This window comes from Hesperophylax consimilis, chromosome 24 (assembly GCF_061612785.1).
Source record: "Hesperophylax consimilis isolate HC1 chromosome 24, BYU_Hcon_1.0, whole genome shotgun sequence".
Taxonomy (NCBI): Eukaryota; Metazoa; Arthropoda; class Insecta; order Trichoptera; family Limnephilidae; genus Hesperophylax; species Hesperophylax consimilis.
The window spans coordinates 27,803,197-27,821,327 of NC_142859.1; the positions used below are offsets into that span (position 1 = coordinate 27,803,197).

Sequence of the window (18,131 nt, forward strand, 5' to 3'; positions counted from 1 at the left end):
ATAAAAAGAAGACTTGCATTACGATTCTATAATTATGTACATATAGTTGGGACCTTTACAAAGAGATAGGTAAATAATCATCATCATCATCACTTTTGGCTCTACAACTCCTGGTGGGTCTTGGCCTCCTCAAGAGTCTTCCTCCACTCATCTCGGTCCCGCGCCAGCTCTCTCCAGTTTCGAAGCTCCAAGGCAGACAAATCTTTGAGGACGTTGTCGCTCCATCTTAACCTTGGCCTTCCCAGGCTCCTTCTCCCTATCGGTCTTGAGCTCAGCAGGGACTTTGGTTCTTGATGCTCGGTCATTCTCTCCACATGACCTAGCCACCGAAGTCTTCCCAGTTTTATGAACTTTGTGACGTTTAGCTCCTTAAACAGAGTATAGAGCTCATTGTTATAACGTCTGCGCCAAAATCCATTTTCTAGAACCGGTCCGAAGATGCGCCTCAAAATTTTCCTTTCAAAAACATCCAGTGCTCGCTCATTCTTCTCAGTTAGAACCCACGTCTCGGCTGCGTACGTAAGCACTGGTCAGGTCAGGTAAATAATATTCATATAAAAACCTTCAATAATTCCGTCTTTTCTGCCATTGGAATGAGGCCAGCGCAAAAGGTAGAAATACCCTTCCCGCTGTTAAGCATCAATCGACCGAACGGGTAGAACTACCTTTCCCGGCTGAAATGTGTTAAGAGCCGGTGAAACTATTGTATCCCCAATTTTGAGTATGTTGTGAAGCTGAAGATGTCGGGTAGGTAAGGAGATGGGGTAGAGGAAGGTTAGTGTGAGTTTCTGACATCTGTTAACTGAAACTGATGAAGCCTTTCTTTGAATCATTTTAATAAATGATGTACAATAATATTTTTCTTTCCCACAGCTGTCAGAGTCAGGAGTCCATAGACCTCCTGTCTCTGGGATTCACGGGAGAGATGTTGAAGGAGCGTACAGTATTGTCCTTTCAGGTATGATAATTAAATTTTGTAAAATACATTATAAAGAAGATGAGGTGATAATATGAGAGTATGCTTATGTTATATTTGAAATTGATTCATAGAACGAACGAGTCGTAGAAAAGAATTGTTGCATGTTCACATTTACTCTATTCTATCCTTTTTATTTTTTTATTTTTTTTTATTTATTTATTTATTTATTTAACGCCCAGAGGGCTTTTACATGGTTGGTAGTATAATTTTAATTTGACAAATACTTTCAAACATAAAAAATAAGAATAAAATTACATTTGATAAAAGCTATGTAACAAGTTATACAAACACAAGAAACAAAAACAGAAAATTACAGCTATTTGTTGGTTTACATGATGTGTTTAGGAGTATTGTTGAAATAAATGTTTTAAATGATCCACAAAACTTGCCAAGTTGGTATTGAATATGTCAACATCACCCAAGTAATGATTTCCCATTTATAAAGGGTCTGCCATCTAACGTTTTTTTTCAACTAGTGCTTATTTCGTGAATGGTAACACTTAGCTCATGTCTGATTTGACAGATAATTAGTGTTATCCTTCCGCTGAACGTTGTGTATACGCTTGAACAACGCTGGGAAATATTGCGACATTACTTTGAAAATCATGGTAATGTTGCAGAATGTGTGCGAAAATTGCGTACGGATTTTGGAAGAAGAGAAGCACCGTCAGCTCCGTATGTTCGTTATCTTGTGAAAAAAGTGAAAGAAACTGGCATCCTCATCGATAAACCAAAGCCCTGAAAAGCCAAAAACAGTGCGTACACCCGAGAATATTGCTGGTGTGGCAGAAAGTGTGCGTGAAGCGCAATCAACATCAATTCACCGTCGTTCTCAACAATTGACCGAATTTTTGTTCACAAAAATTGAAGAGGAGGATATTGGCAACATTTGGTTTCAACAGGACGGCGCTACGTGCCACACAGCCGAAGCTACACTCGATGTTTTTATAGCATTTTCAAAAAAAAAAAAGTTATTTGGCAGATCCTTTACTTACTCTATTTATTCTATGGTCGTTTCTATACAGAATAGAATGTAAGTTGAAGTTGATTCAACGTTGGGTTTCTTTTTCTATTGGGCCTTCTATGGCATAGAAAGAAAAGAGAAAGTCTATATCAAGAGAATGGTGGCAATTTATCTCCTCAGGCCTATTCTGTCAGAAGGTCGGAGTATTTCCGCTTTGCAAATAAATCAAAATAAATGGAATATTTCTGAATGTATCCAAAAACAGAAAAACTGTTTTTGAAAGGTCATGAAATTCGCATTAAAATTTTATTATTAGAAATAAACATGTTTTTGAAAAACCTGGCTTTTTTGACATTTTGTATAAAAATAATATTTTTTTTTTCTCTCTGGTTTCATAAAGATGCTTATTTTAATTCTACTGTGGTTAACTTGTAGATTTGAATATAAAGCGTGGTGTTTTCTCTTTCTAACACCATTTAGATCATATTTCTCACCTCAACAGTAAGGGTGAAATGATTTCTGTGAGATCATACGAGTTGTTCCTAAAAGCGAACAAATTCCCTTTAAGGGTTATTATGGCTACAACTTTAGTAAACATTCTCCCTTTGTATTTGCAGGTGGCTATGAGGACGATGTGGACCATGGGTTTGAGTTCACCTACACTGGAAGTGGGGGAAGGGATTTATCGGGAAATAAGAGAACAGCTGACCAGTCCAGTGATCAAACCCTTACAAGAGAAAACAAGTGAGTGTATTATTCATTTTACGTAATTTCCTAACACTTACTTTTGTCTTTTTAGGGATGGTCTTAATAACATACATATTACTTCATTTGGTTATTATCCATTCTCAGATTTAAAACAAATTATCACACAGGAGGTTCTCAGGGTCTATGTCATGTAGTTGTGGTAGATTATTTCATTTTGGCTGTGGTGAAAGACATCCAGAAACGAAGTGTAGCTTGAAATAGTCATGTTTGATGACCATCTGAAAAGTCACCTAGTTCCCCTTCTTCCTCCCCTCTAACATCAGCCTAACAAGATACCCCAATTGGGGATGCCATAGTCTCACTGGAGGCGGTTGCGGGACTCTTGTGCGGTGTTCACATTTAAAATTACAAAAGAATTCATTATTGTCTATTATCGTTACCAGGGCCTTGGCCAGGAACTGTGCCGTGAAAGAAGTGAAAGAGGAAGGTGGGGATAGCCAGGAGAAGTGGCGAGACGGAAGACCAGTGAGGGTGGTGCGCTCCTACAAGATGATCAAGCACTTTCCGGAGTACGCTCCTAAGGAAGGGATAAGGTAAGACCATGGACTTTTTATTTACTATCAATCTCATTTGATTGTTCCTCTAATAATCGTTTTCCCGTATGTGTCGTTGAATTTATTCCGGTACAATTAATCGCATCGTTTGTTCCTCTATGCACCGTTTGTTCCTCTATGCACCGTTTGTTCCTCTATGCACCGTTTGTTCCTCTATGCACCGTTTGTTCTTCTATGCACCGTTTGTTCCTCTATGCACCGTTTGTTCCTCTATGCACCGTTTGTTCCTCTATGCACCGTTTGTTCCTCTATGCACCGTTTGTTCCTCTATGCACCGTTTGTTCCTCTATGCACCGTTTGTTCCTCTATGCACCGTTTGTTCCTCTATGCACCGTTTGTTCCTCTATGCACCGTTTGTTCCTCTATGCACCGTTTGTTCCTCTATGCACCGTTTGTTCCTCTATGCACCGTTTGTTCCTCTATGCACTGTTTGTTCCTCTATGCACTGTTTGTTCCTCTATGCACCGTTCATTCCTCTATGCACCTTTCGTTCCTCTATGCACCTTTCGTTCCTCTATACACCGTTTGTTCCTCTATGCACCGTTTGTTCTTCTATGCACCGTTCGTTCCTCTATGCACCGTTTGTTCCTCTATGCACCGTTTGTTCCTGTATGCACTGTTCGTTCCTCTATGCACCGTTTGTTCCTCTATGCCCCGTTTGTTCCTCTATGTACCGTTCGTTCCTCTATGCACTGTTCGTTCCTCTACCCACCTTTCTACTGCCTTAATCTTTTAACCTGTTTACGTCAGATTACTTTCATCCTTCCTCAAATTCAATTGTGATTAATTTTTGGGTTATTATGCTGTGCTGCACTTCCCCGTTCTTTAGCCAAAGTTTCGGTTAGTGTTCCACTGTAATGCTGCCCCAAACTTTGGCTAAAGAAGGAGGAAGCGCAACATGGCATAATAAACCAAAAATTTATCGCGATAATACCTTTGGCCATGAAAATCTCAAATCGTACAAGTCGTCATTCTATTAGTTTTTGTATGAACGAAAACAGTTTTTATATTTCCATGGATATAAATCATCTGTCATGTTTGTTGTTATAGATATGACGGTATCTACAAGGTGGTGAAGTACTATCCAGAGAAGGGAAAGTCTGGTTTCAGAGTTTGGAAATATCTGCTCAGGAGGGACGATCCCACTCCCGCTCCCTGGGAAGAAAAAGGCAAAATGTTTCCTATTATTGTAAGTCTTGGTGTTGAACCCTCAATCCTCTGGCATATTGACCATTAGATTTTTATTTTATTTTTTTCAATTTATTTATTTGCTTTTCTCTTGTTATTTATTATATACATATATATACAGTCAAACTTGGTTATAACAAGCACGAGGGAACCAACCAAATTTGCTCCTTATAGCCGTTAATCGTTATATACAAAACAGGTTTTTTAAAAGCCGTATCTACCTACCTCACTATACTATCAATATATTCGCAAAAGTGCAGTATATTTTCAAAATACAAGTATGTATTACAGTAGAACCCCGAAAATTCGAAAAACGCTTATTTCGAAATTATCCGCCAAAATTCGATTTACGTGGAAACATATTGTGTATTTACGAATATCTCAATTTGAAGAGTAGGCCGCGACCGAAATCGGCCGCAAAATCTCGATTTACGCGTAAATATATCGCATTTTTACAAATTTATTTAGATTATCTGAATTTAAAGGGCCAGCCGCGACGGTAATCGGTCGCGAAAATAAAGGAATAATTCGTATTAATACGAATTTATTCCTCAGATACTACCCGGATTTGAGGGGGCGGCCGACAAACTCGATATTTGGCGTCTTTAAAAAAAAAAAAAATCATAATATTTCAATTTACGTGGGAATTCGTTAATTCGAAATTTGATTTTTGATGTCCCGTAGATTTTGAAGTAACGAGGTTCTACTGTACTTTTATTACTCAAATTTATTATCAATGATTGTTTTAAAGATTGATTGCTTTCATGCTTCTTAATTTCCTCTTCAAAATAATCAACACAATAACTATCATCACCTGGTTCAAGGCTTCCAAAAAAATAACACTAAATTGTCTAACTTATTATCACAAGCTTGTGCGTACTGTACCTACCGCTTGTAAAATCGCACTCGTCATAAATAACTAGCTAGCGGGATTGTTTTGTTTACGGCTGTAAAATGTTACTTGTCACAAACCAGTGATGCACAACCCACGGCCCTATTCTTGCAGCCCGCATGTCAATTTCATACGGCCCACTTGGCTTTAGAGAAAAATCTAAATATTTTGGGTAATTCTTGAAAACCCTGACTGAGAACTTTTTTTTATAGAGTTTTGGTTAATTTATGCTGAATTTCCTAAATGGAACCAAATTTGAAGATCCGGTTTGCTTAACACTTAATTAAAAAAAATCAACAGAAACCTTAACTTGTGACTTTCGCTCTCAACCCCCTCCCCTTCAACGAAAGAAAAAAAAATCCGCTTGTAGGTTGCGGCCTGTTTGAAAAACAGGCAGAGAAACCTGTTTGCTGAAAAAGTTGTGCATCACTGTCATAAATTTACCCCATGCAGGGTTGTAAGTACTCATAACTAGGTACCTTCATAAACATATTTATTGGTTTTTAAAACAAAATTAACGATGAGTTACTCACTTTTTTGTCGTTTCATATAAAAATAATTTATAAAAAATTCAAAAAAGTTTCATAAAATTGCGGTCGGAAACCTCAGTTTCATAGATGTACACATTTTAATTCTTCTGTAGCTCACTTCCACATTTCAATATAAAGTGTAGTGTTTTCTCTTTCTAACACCGTTAGTATTTATTAACAATATCTGACTTTAGTGACCATATCTGAATAGCCAGATACCTACTTCCTCACATTCCTCTTCCTATTTACTCCCACTGCCTTCAGCCTCACAACATAGCATGGGAAGCCAGTCTACCTTCTACCACAGGTTCTCTCGTTCCATTTCTTAACAAGACCCTCCACACAGCATCCTCAAAGATTAAAGGGAAATTATTTTCCTCAGTGAGTCCCTTTTTCCAAATTTCACTTCATGTAAATTTTTTTTTTAATTTCATAATATTATCTTTTGTCATTCCAGTACCCCGACGGTTACCTAGAAGCTGAAGCTGAAAAGCAGGCGCAGAAAGAAAGGGACAGAGTGAAAAGTGGCAAGACGCCCGTCGCTAAAAAGGCACAGAAGCGTCCGTTGAGAGAAAGCAATGGGGCCGTGGAAAGTGAGGATGAAGAAATTGACAAGACCAAGAAACGGAAGGTTAAAGGCGCTAAAGACAAAGATGATATTTCCCCGCCCAAGAAGAAGATGAAGACGAGGTCTTCCATTGCAGAAGTTAAGGAAGAAAAGCCGGTAGTTAAGACCCCAAAGGCCAGTACAAAGAGTGCCACGACTACGCCTAAAAGGAAGAAGTTAGGTATGTTATGGAATGCATTCTCATATTTTCTCTTTGATTCATATTTTTTTCCTTCAGGGCCTATGTCATCTTTGGAAATGATGAGGATCTTTTTAAGGAGAGGAAGGAGTGGACACGGGTCTTGAAGAGGCCTATGTTGTAGGAGGGAGGAAACACAGAGGCCGGAAAATTGTTGAAAACCGAGCTGTTGAACTCAAGAACGAGTCGTAGTAACGTGGCGAATGGATCAATGACACTAGTTCCTCAGAGCATCTTCCATTGTAATACCGGTAGAATAAGGACAGCATACCTACCTGATGCCTGTGCTCTGAATATAGGGGAATTTATCAAAAGGACCGCCCATTTCTCCACACGGTGGAGGGTTTTTTTTTTTAGGGATTTTCGTGCTCCAGACCAGAGGCAGCAGCCAAATTCAACAGTTGGGTGCAATTGCGATTTGTGTAGGGACAGCAGTTGTGTACCATCTGCGGGCTCTGGCCACTGAAAGGCTAACTTGACTGGCTTCTATGGAGCTTCGTTTATCCAGTAAAAATACTACACAAGATGTTTTAATGTAAATACTAATAATAATTCCGGGCTATATGTGGAGGTTGTACAATGCAATGTAATCCATATTTAACTAGCATACAAAAAATATTAAAATATAAGAAATAAATCTTTGATGGGCGGACATAACAGTATAACTGCATTTTTGACCATTTAACTATGTATATGAGAAAATGTGTCTTGTGTATGCCGGCATCAATGGTATTAACAGTATAGTTACACCAGTACTCAAAACATAATATGTTACACCAGTACTCAAAACATAATATGTTTTGAGTACTGGTGTAACTATACTGTTAATACCATTGATGCCGGCATACACAAGACACATTTTCTCATATAAATCGTTAAATGGTCAAAAATGCAGTTATACTGTTATGTCCGCCCATCAAAGAAATAAAATAGATAAAAGAAAAGTATACATAAGTACATTAATTAGTACTCATGTGATATGCGCTCTGTCTCGTCTGTTACCGTGCTGCTGTAATGAGACGGAGTGTATATCACACGACCCTCTTAGCTGTACCCAACTACCCAGTGGCGCCGAGTGATGGACAAAATAACAACAAAATATCATACAATACAATACATTTTTTACTCCAAATATGTTCAGGGGCGCCGGTTAAAATTCTTTGGGTAAACATTGTTACAACATTTCTCTTATGGAAGTTTTGATGCATCATTTTTTTTTGTAGTGGTGTGTTTAACCCGTTGTATCCCGGAACCGCATATGTGAGTGCAGCACATTATCTACGAATTTAAAAAAAAAAAAAAAAATCATGTGCGATTTTGACCCTTATGTATAAGGAATTTGTATGAAGAACAAGGTCTCAATCGCTTGGGCTATTCTCGTTCTTTACGCAGCAAATACCGGAGTGACTTCTAGCTTTTCAGATTTTTACAAAGAATTTTTCTGTGGAATGCCAACGAAATATTTGCCGCGTTTTTAGTGTCAAAGCGTCTTCTTTCATTATTTTTGATATAAATTGATTGTGGAAATAATAGATTTGAGGTATCATCAGAAAGATAGTTTTATCTACATTATTTTGATGTAATTTTTATAATATTTCACCCAAGAAAAGTGATGAAAATTAACTTCGTAAGAAATGTCAAAATTTTTACGTAATAATGAATAATTATATTTTTAGCTTGGAGTTTTTTAGAGACTTTAGGAGTTGGCCACTTTATGTCATTGTGGCATAAAAACAATTTACTCTACCTGATGTAAACCGCTGGCTGCGAGACTTTCAAGACGGCAAGTGTTGTTATATTGAACTCTTGCCGTATTCCATTCTCCTTGTAGAGGCATATGTCTGCCGTGTAGAGATTTGTACAGCATACATTGATTAGCATTTTCTTCACAGGGCTGATCCATCTGTAGAATCTCCTTGATAGCATACCCAAATGAATGCTTATATGTGTTTCCAGTTAAGACGGAGAAAATCTCCAGTCCCTCGACAGTGAATCCCTTCACCCTAGCCGCAAATAAAAAGACCAAACCAGCCAATGATGAGAATGCCAAAGTTGAAATCTTGCTATCTCCGGAAGACAGGAAGACTATAGAGGAAGACAGCGCTAACAAAAAGCTGTGGGAACAGTGTTTGAATGCGCTAGAGAAGGATGGCAAAAAGGTAACCAGGTTTTTTTTATTTCTCATACAATCTACTTGAAAATGGAGTTGTGTCATTCCACTTATTTTATTAACTCGAGACCGATTCCGAGTTCAACCAAATGAACTCGATTCTTCAGATTCGTTCTGCCAGACTCGCCAAATCTCGTGGAATGAAACTCATTATCTGCATTCTGACGGACTCGCCAAATATGCTGGAATTAAACTTCTTCTGCCACACTTGCCGAATGATAAAAGTTACAAGAGTTTTGTTTTTTTACTGTTGATTGTTATTTTTTAGTCTTGACTTAAATATAAATGCTGTCCATTGTAATGCGGAAGTTAAAAATAATAATAAACTAATACATAATATGTGGTTTTCTTGGTGTATTAAAATAAAAGTCTCGATTTATTCAGTTGGAGTGTTTATTTAAGAATGCACAAATAGCAATTACTACACACAACAATGCGTTTATTTTACGGGATAAATACGAGTAGGCACTATATTATTTTGGCGTGGAATGCAAGCGAAATCTGGGTCAAAGTTACGAGGTAGTTGACTGAATACTGAATACTCGCTGCGTCGATTCTAGGCAATAGGCTAGAACCTTCAAGCGAATGCGCGTAATGTGCTAGTCCAACTCGCAACGTGTTGACGTAGGTAGTTCGCTCGGTAGCAAGATAGGAACGCTTCGCATTATGTCTGGAGTGTTCTGGTTACAATGCTTTTTGTATAGGCGAGACATTCTAGATGAATCTTGTAGCATCGCTACACATATTATGTTTGGTTCCAGCTTCAATGTTAAGATCCACTCTACACTCCCCATCCAGATATTTTTGCCATTTTTGGTTGGTGGTTAAATTTGAGTTTGGAACCAGTGAGAGGGAATACGGAATCGTTCCATTTTTTTTTCAAACTCGGAGTGAGTCAAACCCCTACCGAATCAGATTCATTAGACTCATTCTGGCTGGAACGACTCGCTCCTGTTTGAAATGAATTGTGCCAGTTTTCAGTCAATTATCTTGATGATCGTCATCAAAGTTACAACCTTTGGAAGAGACCTGGATTATAGCAATATTGAATAGTGTATTGATATAACCTTCCTTTGACCTTTGTAGGGTCTGGTGGATAAGGTGACTGAAGTATTCCTCTGCATCATCTGCCAGGATGTGCCCGCCAATCCTGTCACCACGAGTTGCTGTCACAATTTCTGCATGGTAAATAGTATTTTTTATTTCCTGCCAAAATGTTGAAAAATGTAGAACAAACAATATTTATTTATTTATTTATTTATTTATTTATTTATTTACGGATAAATAGTCCATTAACAACATATTAATTACACGAATAAGTTTTATAAACAGAGATGACAGTGAAAAGAGAGCATATATAAATGAGGAGCGAAGACAATAATAATGACAATAATAATATAAAAGTAAGAATGGGAGATAATAATAAGTCAAAGCATGAAGATGGTTCAAAATATGGCGTATTGTCTTTCTATTTTATGACAGTTAATATGGATATCAGTATATCAGCAAGTCCTATAACTCATGATGGGAATCAAGACAGACATAAAAAAGCTGTTCAAATATTATTATGAAAATATGTAATAAACAATATGGGGTCTTGTTTTATTCTATGACATTTAAATGGATATTAAATGACCTACAAATTTCAGAGCTGTTCAAAGTTCACTATGCCGAGCTTACCATTCCAGAATTTTACTGCTTTAGATTAGCTACCTGATTTTTCCTAAGAGTTTTATCTTAAGAGGCTGAAGGAAGTAGGCGAATAAATATCTGGCTATTCAGATCTTGTCACCAGAAGTAGCTAAAACCCATTTCAATGTTTTTAATTTATTAATAACCTTTTTATTTCTCTTTCAGTCCTGTCTAAAACTTGCCTTCAAGAGTAACGAAGCCAACATCTGCCCCGCATGCCGGAACGATCTATCCAAGGAAGAAATCACGCACAACGAACTGCTGAAAACAGTTCTACTGACTATCATGCCGGGATATGACACGCGCAAAAAATAAACACCATTTGTCAAACATATTATCATTATCTTTGTTTATATTCTAGTGGGAATAATGATTAACCTTATCTATGTGGTCGTGGCTTATGTGATCGATCCGCGGATAACCTGATAAGCAGATGCCGCATATACAATCCCATGAAGTTTCACAAAAACCTTATTGCCAAGCATGGCTCGTTATGGGATTTCATTGCGTTGAAAAGACCAGCATTGTTAAGGTTAATAACCACTGTTTTGTATTATAAATATCACAACCAGAGTTGAATTCTGTACTCAAACAAATGCATTGCTTACATATGACGTGATTCAAACTTATTATTCGACTTAAAATAAAATTGCAGTGAAATAGAAAGTTTTTTTTTTTTTTTTTTTAAATAATAAATAGTACAACACACTATAATAATTTTCGAATAACTAGGAACTGTAAAACTTTAGTATATTTGATGATCATCACTTTTTGGTAATTATAGGCAAAGTCAAAAGGTTATTTCACAAGGATATTGCTCTCGGAAATATATATATATGCACCAATAAACACAATTTTAAAATTATACAAATATTATTTTTCTTAGGGGTTGATTGATAAATCACATTCTCCAAAGTATATTTGTGAGCGCTCTTCATTTCAAGTCTTCCGGAGATTGCAAATTCAATTCCCATAGCACTGCAAAATTATATATACTTATATGTTGGTTTTGAGAAGCCATTTTCGTTTTAAAAATGTTATCTTGCGTAAATTCTATGTTTCATCTTATTAATTATGTTGTGTTTTTGGAAAGATTACCACTACATATACAGTAAGGACAAAATTTGGAGAAAACAGCCATGTATTATTTTTGAGAGTTTCCAAACCGGAAGATAAATTAATGTGGTATTTTAGCTGTTGTTGTTATTCTACCTTTGTTTGTTTTGAAAGCAAGAAACTTAATGGGGGGGGTATTTCACCACCTCTGATTATACTGTCGATTAATACTACATACAGTGAAGAGTATATCTGTTTCGCAACTGCTGAGTAATGCTATCTGTCAAGTAAGTGCGACTGTTTTTGCCTCAGCGTTAATCCTAAGATTAAGGGGGTATTTCACTATCTCTGATTATGTTCTGACTAAGCACTAATCCGCGGATTAGTCATTTTTTCGTTTTCACTATATCTGAATAACGCTAACGCTCGGGTTAAAGTTGGATTTGACTAATCAGTGCTCGAACTTCACGTTAGGCGCTATTCCTCGAATCAAAGATGGCGTCAAAACATTCCGAGTTTGACAGCGGAGAAGTGAGTCGAATTTTGTTGAATGAATTTGAATGCTTGTATGATCCATCCTGAATTATTTGATTGTGTTCAAAATAAGAAACAATGTATTAATTCGACACGAATCTATCTAAAATGACCTGATAATCAACATAACATAACCAAAAAAATGCACACTTTGCGGTGTGCGGACTGTGACGCATGACAGCCGTGGCAGTAGATGGAGTAACTGCAAACATTTTGCGATGTTGCCAGACTATTTCGAGTGTTATCTATCCGGAAGCTCGGCAACAATGGTGAAACGGTCGCCGTTGAATAACGAAGTTATTCTGATCTTTAAAGCCAGCCAACGGATAGCTAGTCAGATATTTAGCCCGACATAGTGAAATACCCCCTAAAGCTAATTTGATGAGTAGTTAATCGATAGTTTACTCAGAGATGGTGAAATCTCCCCCGAGTGTATTATGTATTATTAATGTGTTCATTATATTCTAGTTTTAAAAATAATTCAAACAATGTGCCTTATTTCTTAAATTATTATTATTAATTGTTATTTTAGTATTTTACTGACTAGATCTGAAGTTAATATTAATGACTATATAGTTTAGCCTAAGATTATGTCATGATTAAATGATTGTTATGTTTTAATTCATGTTAATTTTAGATTCAGGGTAATTTTGTATTAAATCTGTAGTTATGTTTAAGATCATCACTTTATGGAATTGTAGCCAGAATTTTCCATAGAATTTTTTACAAAAACAATTTTTGATTTTGTTGTCGAAAAAGATAATCTTGTATTTCGAAGATAAAGCTCAAAATAAATTAAGTGACTTAGACAAGTTTTAAGAAGAAGATTGTGCAGAGGCTTTTATGTAAAAAAATATTTTATTAATTACCCTTTTTCTAAATTCTCCTGTTTTTTTAAATTGAAAATATTTTTTCAAAATTATGTTACTCATTATTACCTGAGTTTCAACTATCCTTTTTTGTTATTGTATTTTGGAAAACATGTATCAAAAAATATAACAACATTTTTTAGAATATCTTGAAAAATGTAGAACAAACAATATGGCGTCTTCTCTTATTTTAAGACATTTAATTGGATATTTCGAAGCTCCACAGCTCATGATGGAGATGACATTACAAGCCGAAAATATCACGTGTTCTAGAAATTCCTTTGTCTTGTAAATTTCATGATGGAGACTCCGAGTTTTCAGTGAAATGTACAAAATGATTTTTTATGCACATTGACATAAAGGTTGTAAATTATATTGGTTTTCGAAATTTTGTGATTCTATAAACTTAATGAAATTTTTATGAATTATTTAAATGATTCATTCACTTGTACCTTTTAAAAAACTGCAGGCCAGTGTAAATTATATTACCTTAGGAGCCAGTGGTGTTCGTTGTGTATTAAAAAAATCTTTTCTTTTGAAAATAGTCTGTTCTTTCTTTAATTTTTCCTCTGGCTGCCTGCGAAGATAGCCGTGTTAAACTGTATATAACTTTGCAAGAATTAAGTTGTTTTTTTTTTTTTTCAGATATCACATGATCCAAACGACTAAAACGTTTCTAAAATAACATTTAAAATATAAAAATCTTTTTTTGATTGCTGAAAAATGTTCATTTGACAGTGGCCATGATAGCTGTACGATCTCTCACATAATAATTGATTGAATTTAAGTTGGATGTGTAGTTTCGGAAATCAATATTTGGATATCTTTGTTTATGGAAACCCATCTTTGGAAATCAATTTTTGGATATCTAGACATATGTTTGGAAATCAATATTTGGATATCTTTGTTTATGGAAACCCATATTTGGAAATCAATTTTTGGATATCTAGACATATGTTTGGAAACCAATATTTGGATTTCTAGATATACTTTTGGAAACCAATATTCCGAATATTGTTTTATTTGGTTTGGATATTTTTGGATATCAGTCTATACTTATGGTGATAAAAACAAATAACTAAAACGCAAGAGAATTCCATATAAATATACTGAACACCTCAGTTTAAAATGGAATTTGATTACTTTTTAAAGGTGTGGAGTATTTTTAATATAAACTTAAGTACCTACCTAATAATTAATTAGTTTTATTTTTATATCTACAAATAAAATTTTGATCCTCATTATAAAATCTTCGTAATATCATATTTTGAAAAAAAAAAAAATTGTTCAAAAAGTCGTGGTGGAACATTATTTAAAATATTGTTGTGTATGTGCCACTTTATAAAATAAAGTTGTGCATACACAAAGACTTTTTTTTTCTTAATATATATTCTTATCTGCACAATACATTCCTCATTATGTTAAACAGCAGTGAACTGATAATCCGTAGAAGTGTGATCTATTCCGATTTGAAAAAAAAACGGTTTTCCCTTTAATTTGTAGGCCTCAGACAGGCCAATGAAATTGATTACCTAACTGTTCAAGAAATAATTTCACCAAAAGTAAGGAAAAATTGACCTTACTTTGCAACACACTTCTTTCGATTTATCTCTTCATTGTTCAACAGTGATATTTATTCAATAATAAGTTAGTTTATTTGTTATTGATGAAGCAGCAATTGCAGTTTGTATTAATTCTATTATCATGTTATCTTGTCAAGAAAAGGTAGAAATTTAATGAAATTAAACTACCGTATTTCTTTATATGGCAACTCTGATTTTACAAATTATAGAAGATTCAAATGTGAGGTTATGGTTAGAATATACACAAGAACACATTTTGATGTTGACATGAATTAATGTGAAGTGATTTTTTAACTTTACATTCTTTTCCTTTGAACCATCTTATTAATGCCATTTCTACATTTTCTTGACAAGCGACTATTTGCACGGTGATTGTCATATTTTAAAATACTCACAACATTATTATTTGTAGATGTAGATGATGTCACTAGTTTGCCATGTAAACTTGTCGGGAGGTGTTTTAGTTTTATGAATTTAGCTCATTGTACTTTCTTTAGTATTTGTTGATTTTTAAATATAATATTATGTGCCATTGATTCCTTTTAAAATGTCTTATTTTTTATTTATTCCCATTGCATTTTTTCCCCTTTGTTCTATTCTGATTGGGGACCCATCACCTCGATCAGGTGCTTCCAGGGCCCTGGCACCGACAAATCAATACCTTTAAAATATTGGATCAGTGGGCTTAACTGACCACAATTTTATATTCATTGTCTCGAACACGATTGCGCTTGTCAGGTATGTCGATAGCTAAGCCGATGTTGACAAGGTAATAAATAAGAAATCGTTTTATGATGGCAACATTGTCTGTGTTCCTAAAATTCCTAAATGTCAAATGCAGGGACTCTGATTGACTCTGAAAATTGGAAAAGAAAAATTGTGACGTCATATGATTGAAGAAAATTTGTATAGTGCCGCTTTTGTGAGATATCTCCTCAGGGGCTTTACAGTTGATGCAGGTATTAAAAAAAATATAAATATTACATAAATATTATATAAATATAAATATAAATGGAGACTGCAGCAAGAATCCTAGGTTGTGAGGAAACTGGACCAGCTGCTGCAGCGAAAGAGTGCACCGCGTCCACCAACAGTGCCAGCAAGAGGTTCGTCATCCGTCCAGGTATTTGTTTACTGCTAATAAAGAGCTGACACAGTATCCTCACATAGATAACAAACCTTGACAGCACCGCTGTGACGTTCGGCAAGTCCATCATTCATCTCCATGTAATCTCGTTCCTGGTTATTGTATTAGTGGTGTATTGTGCCCACAATAAAAGGCGATAGTCAGGATAATAAATTACCCTGGGCTTAACGAAACACTTGTTAGGGCCTTCAGAGTTTCCGAGAATTCCGTTGAAAACATCTGGCGTTCCTTCCTCGTCGCAAGTTCAACTTCAGCGAATTTAGAATATTTTTTAGCAGAATTTTCCATCAATGAAAAACTCTATGGAATAAACTTTCAGAGTTTTTCATTGGTGTATAGTATATTAAGTAGGCTCAGAAAGAGATTTTTATTGTCTATATATTGGCATATCTATGGTTTTTTAGGTCAAATTTGTTTCATACAAAAAGTCTGAAGATATCGATCTAGTTACTGGTTTATTTACGGTCAAATGGCTATGTCAAAATATGAATAAATTGACGATGTAAGTGAGTATTTGAATTAAAATACTCACTTACAAATACATTTGGTCCACATGTACTTTTTGACACTAAAAATGGAGTTAATTAGTAACTTGTGATTTTTTAACAACTTTCTGAATTCCGTTTCTCCAAGCTTGAACAGATTAATTGCAACTACGCTACTTTAGCGACCTCTTTCCATAGGCCCAACCTCTCCTCGCACAGCCTCTGGAGTCGCTTTCCCCAACTTTGCCTGGGACGACCAACTGGACACTTTCCCTCTGAAATTGCACTATGCATTTTCAGTGGTAGGTACATAGTTGAAATTGTCAGCCTAATCGAAAAGCGCCAACTGCACAATTTTAAAGGTAAGTAGTGCTGGTGGAAGCAACCACACATATCATAGTTAGTTAAAAATTATATTTGTATTCATTCAGGCACAGTGGCGGCCAGCTAATATGTGCTCCCGAGCGCCGAACAACCAACAAGATTTCCGACATGGCTAATCACAATACGAAACTCGGTTCGGTTATAATATCTCATACAAAAGGTACCTACTTATTAAGCGCGCTTAACTTGCAGACCGACTTTGACTTGTGCCTATGTTCGTAGCAGTTCGTTTTCGATTGCGATCCAAAATTTAACTGCTTTGTCGCATATTCTGTGGAACAGTCGGAAGCGTGGGTACATACCAGTTCATGCTATTCTTTGCAAATAATACCTTATCAAGGACGGCGTTCGGGGTTTTACCACCACATCAGAAGGTACGGTTTATTCAGTAGAAAGTTAAACTAAAACGCGTATGTTTGATATTATTGTCAATATCGTGGTTTCAATTTTCCATCTGCTATTTTTCAGCGAGTGTTCCGCTTCTTCGATACAAGCATACAGGATAAAATATGTCATTAAGAGATGAGTGATGGTCAGATTACTTATTATCAGTTTAGTCAGTACTCGCCGTTGCCGGGTTGCCTCGTTTACTCGCCCATTGTCTGTTGAATTTAAAACTTTTCTTACTCTGCGAAAGTTTTGAAGTTTAATTGCAGGTTATATCGATCTTGTGTATCAATTATTAATAAGGCATATCAATTGCAGGTTGTACTGATTTATGATTACTTTTGTGTTTGTTCAACGTATAAATTAAGAATGAGTTTGAATGTGGAATACATTAAGAACAATAGGTCGAGTTATGAAAACAAAGTGATAATAAAAAATGCCGGTCCACCTAAAACCTGAACTGATAATAAAACAAGAGTGCAAATCTGGATCGAAGAAGTTTACTCGATCATTTAACAAAACAATGTATAACAAAGCTTCGTAGCTCTGTGCATGTGATCAATTGAATAGTTTATTTTGTTTTCCGTGTTTAATTTACGATATTGATTCAGTTTGGACAATCAACGGTGTTACTGATGTAACTCACCTTTCTGAAAAAATCAAAAAACATAATTCTTGTCATTTACATTTACAAAAAGTTTTGAGCTTAAAGGTTTTAGGAAAAGTTGACATCAGAATGCAGTTGGATTCAGGCTACCGTGCCTAAGTTAAACACCATAATGAGCTATTTAATAAAAATCGATACAGGTCAAATTTCCCAGAACATGATTTCAATGTGACGCTTACGTATGACTTCCTAAATAAAGTTCAGTAAAAGGTGAACTCTGTGCAATTTACGTCCGCGACGATTTTTCAATTTTACAACTTTTTTATAGTACTTGTTTATTAGAAGACTTTCCCGAGAGTGTGATATTACTAAAACTTTTGTGCACCATTCATGACCTTTGGAATGACCTCAGTTGAAAGCTAAAGATGTTTCTCAACGTTAAAAAGAATAAAATCTTTTTTAAACACGTTGAGCCAGGACATACTGAACGCACTATCAGTGTTAAGCATTGATAGAGGTCTTCGCTAAACAAAAGG

General features: G+C 35.7%; 1 protein-coding gene across 2 annotated transcripts in view; it reads left to right on the forward strand.

Moving 5' to 3' along the window:
* Window positions 1-15,110, forward strand: part of LOC149412149 (E3 ubiquitin-protein ligase UHRF1-like) — a 35,862-nt gene extending 20,752 nt beyond the window's left edge. For both annotated transcript variants that reach the window (XM_089646367.1, XM_089646368.1), the window contains 8 exons: window positions 874-958; window positions 2,561-2,687; window positions 3,095-3,244; window positions 4,316-4,454; window positions 6,333-6,663; window positions 8,638-8,840; window positions 9,938-10,036; window positions 10,709-15,110. In XM_089646367.1, the coding sequence (XP_089502493.1) occupies window positions 874-958; window positions 2,561-2,687; window positions 3,095-3,244; window positions 4,316-4,454; window positions 6,333-6,663; window positions 8,638-8,840; window positions 9,938-10,036; window positions 10,709-10,858 (1,284 nt within the window). In that variant the 3' untranslated portion in view covers window positions 10,859-15,110. The remainder of the gene's footprint in view (window positions 1-873; window positions 959-2,560; window positions 2,688-3,094; window positions 3,245-4,315; window positions 4,455-6,332; window positions 6,664-8,637; window positions 8,841-9,937; window positions 10,037-10,708) is intronic.
* Window positions 15,111-18,131: the final 3,021 nt, after the last annotated feature.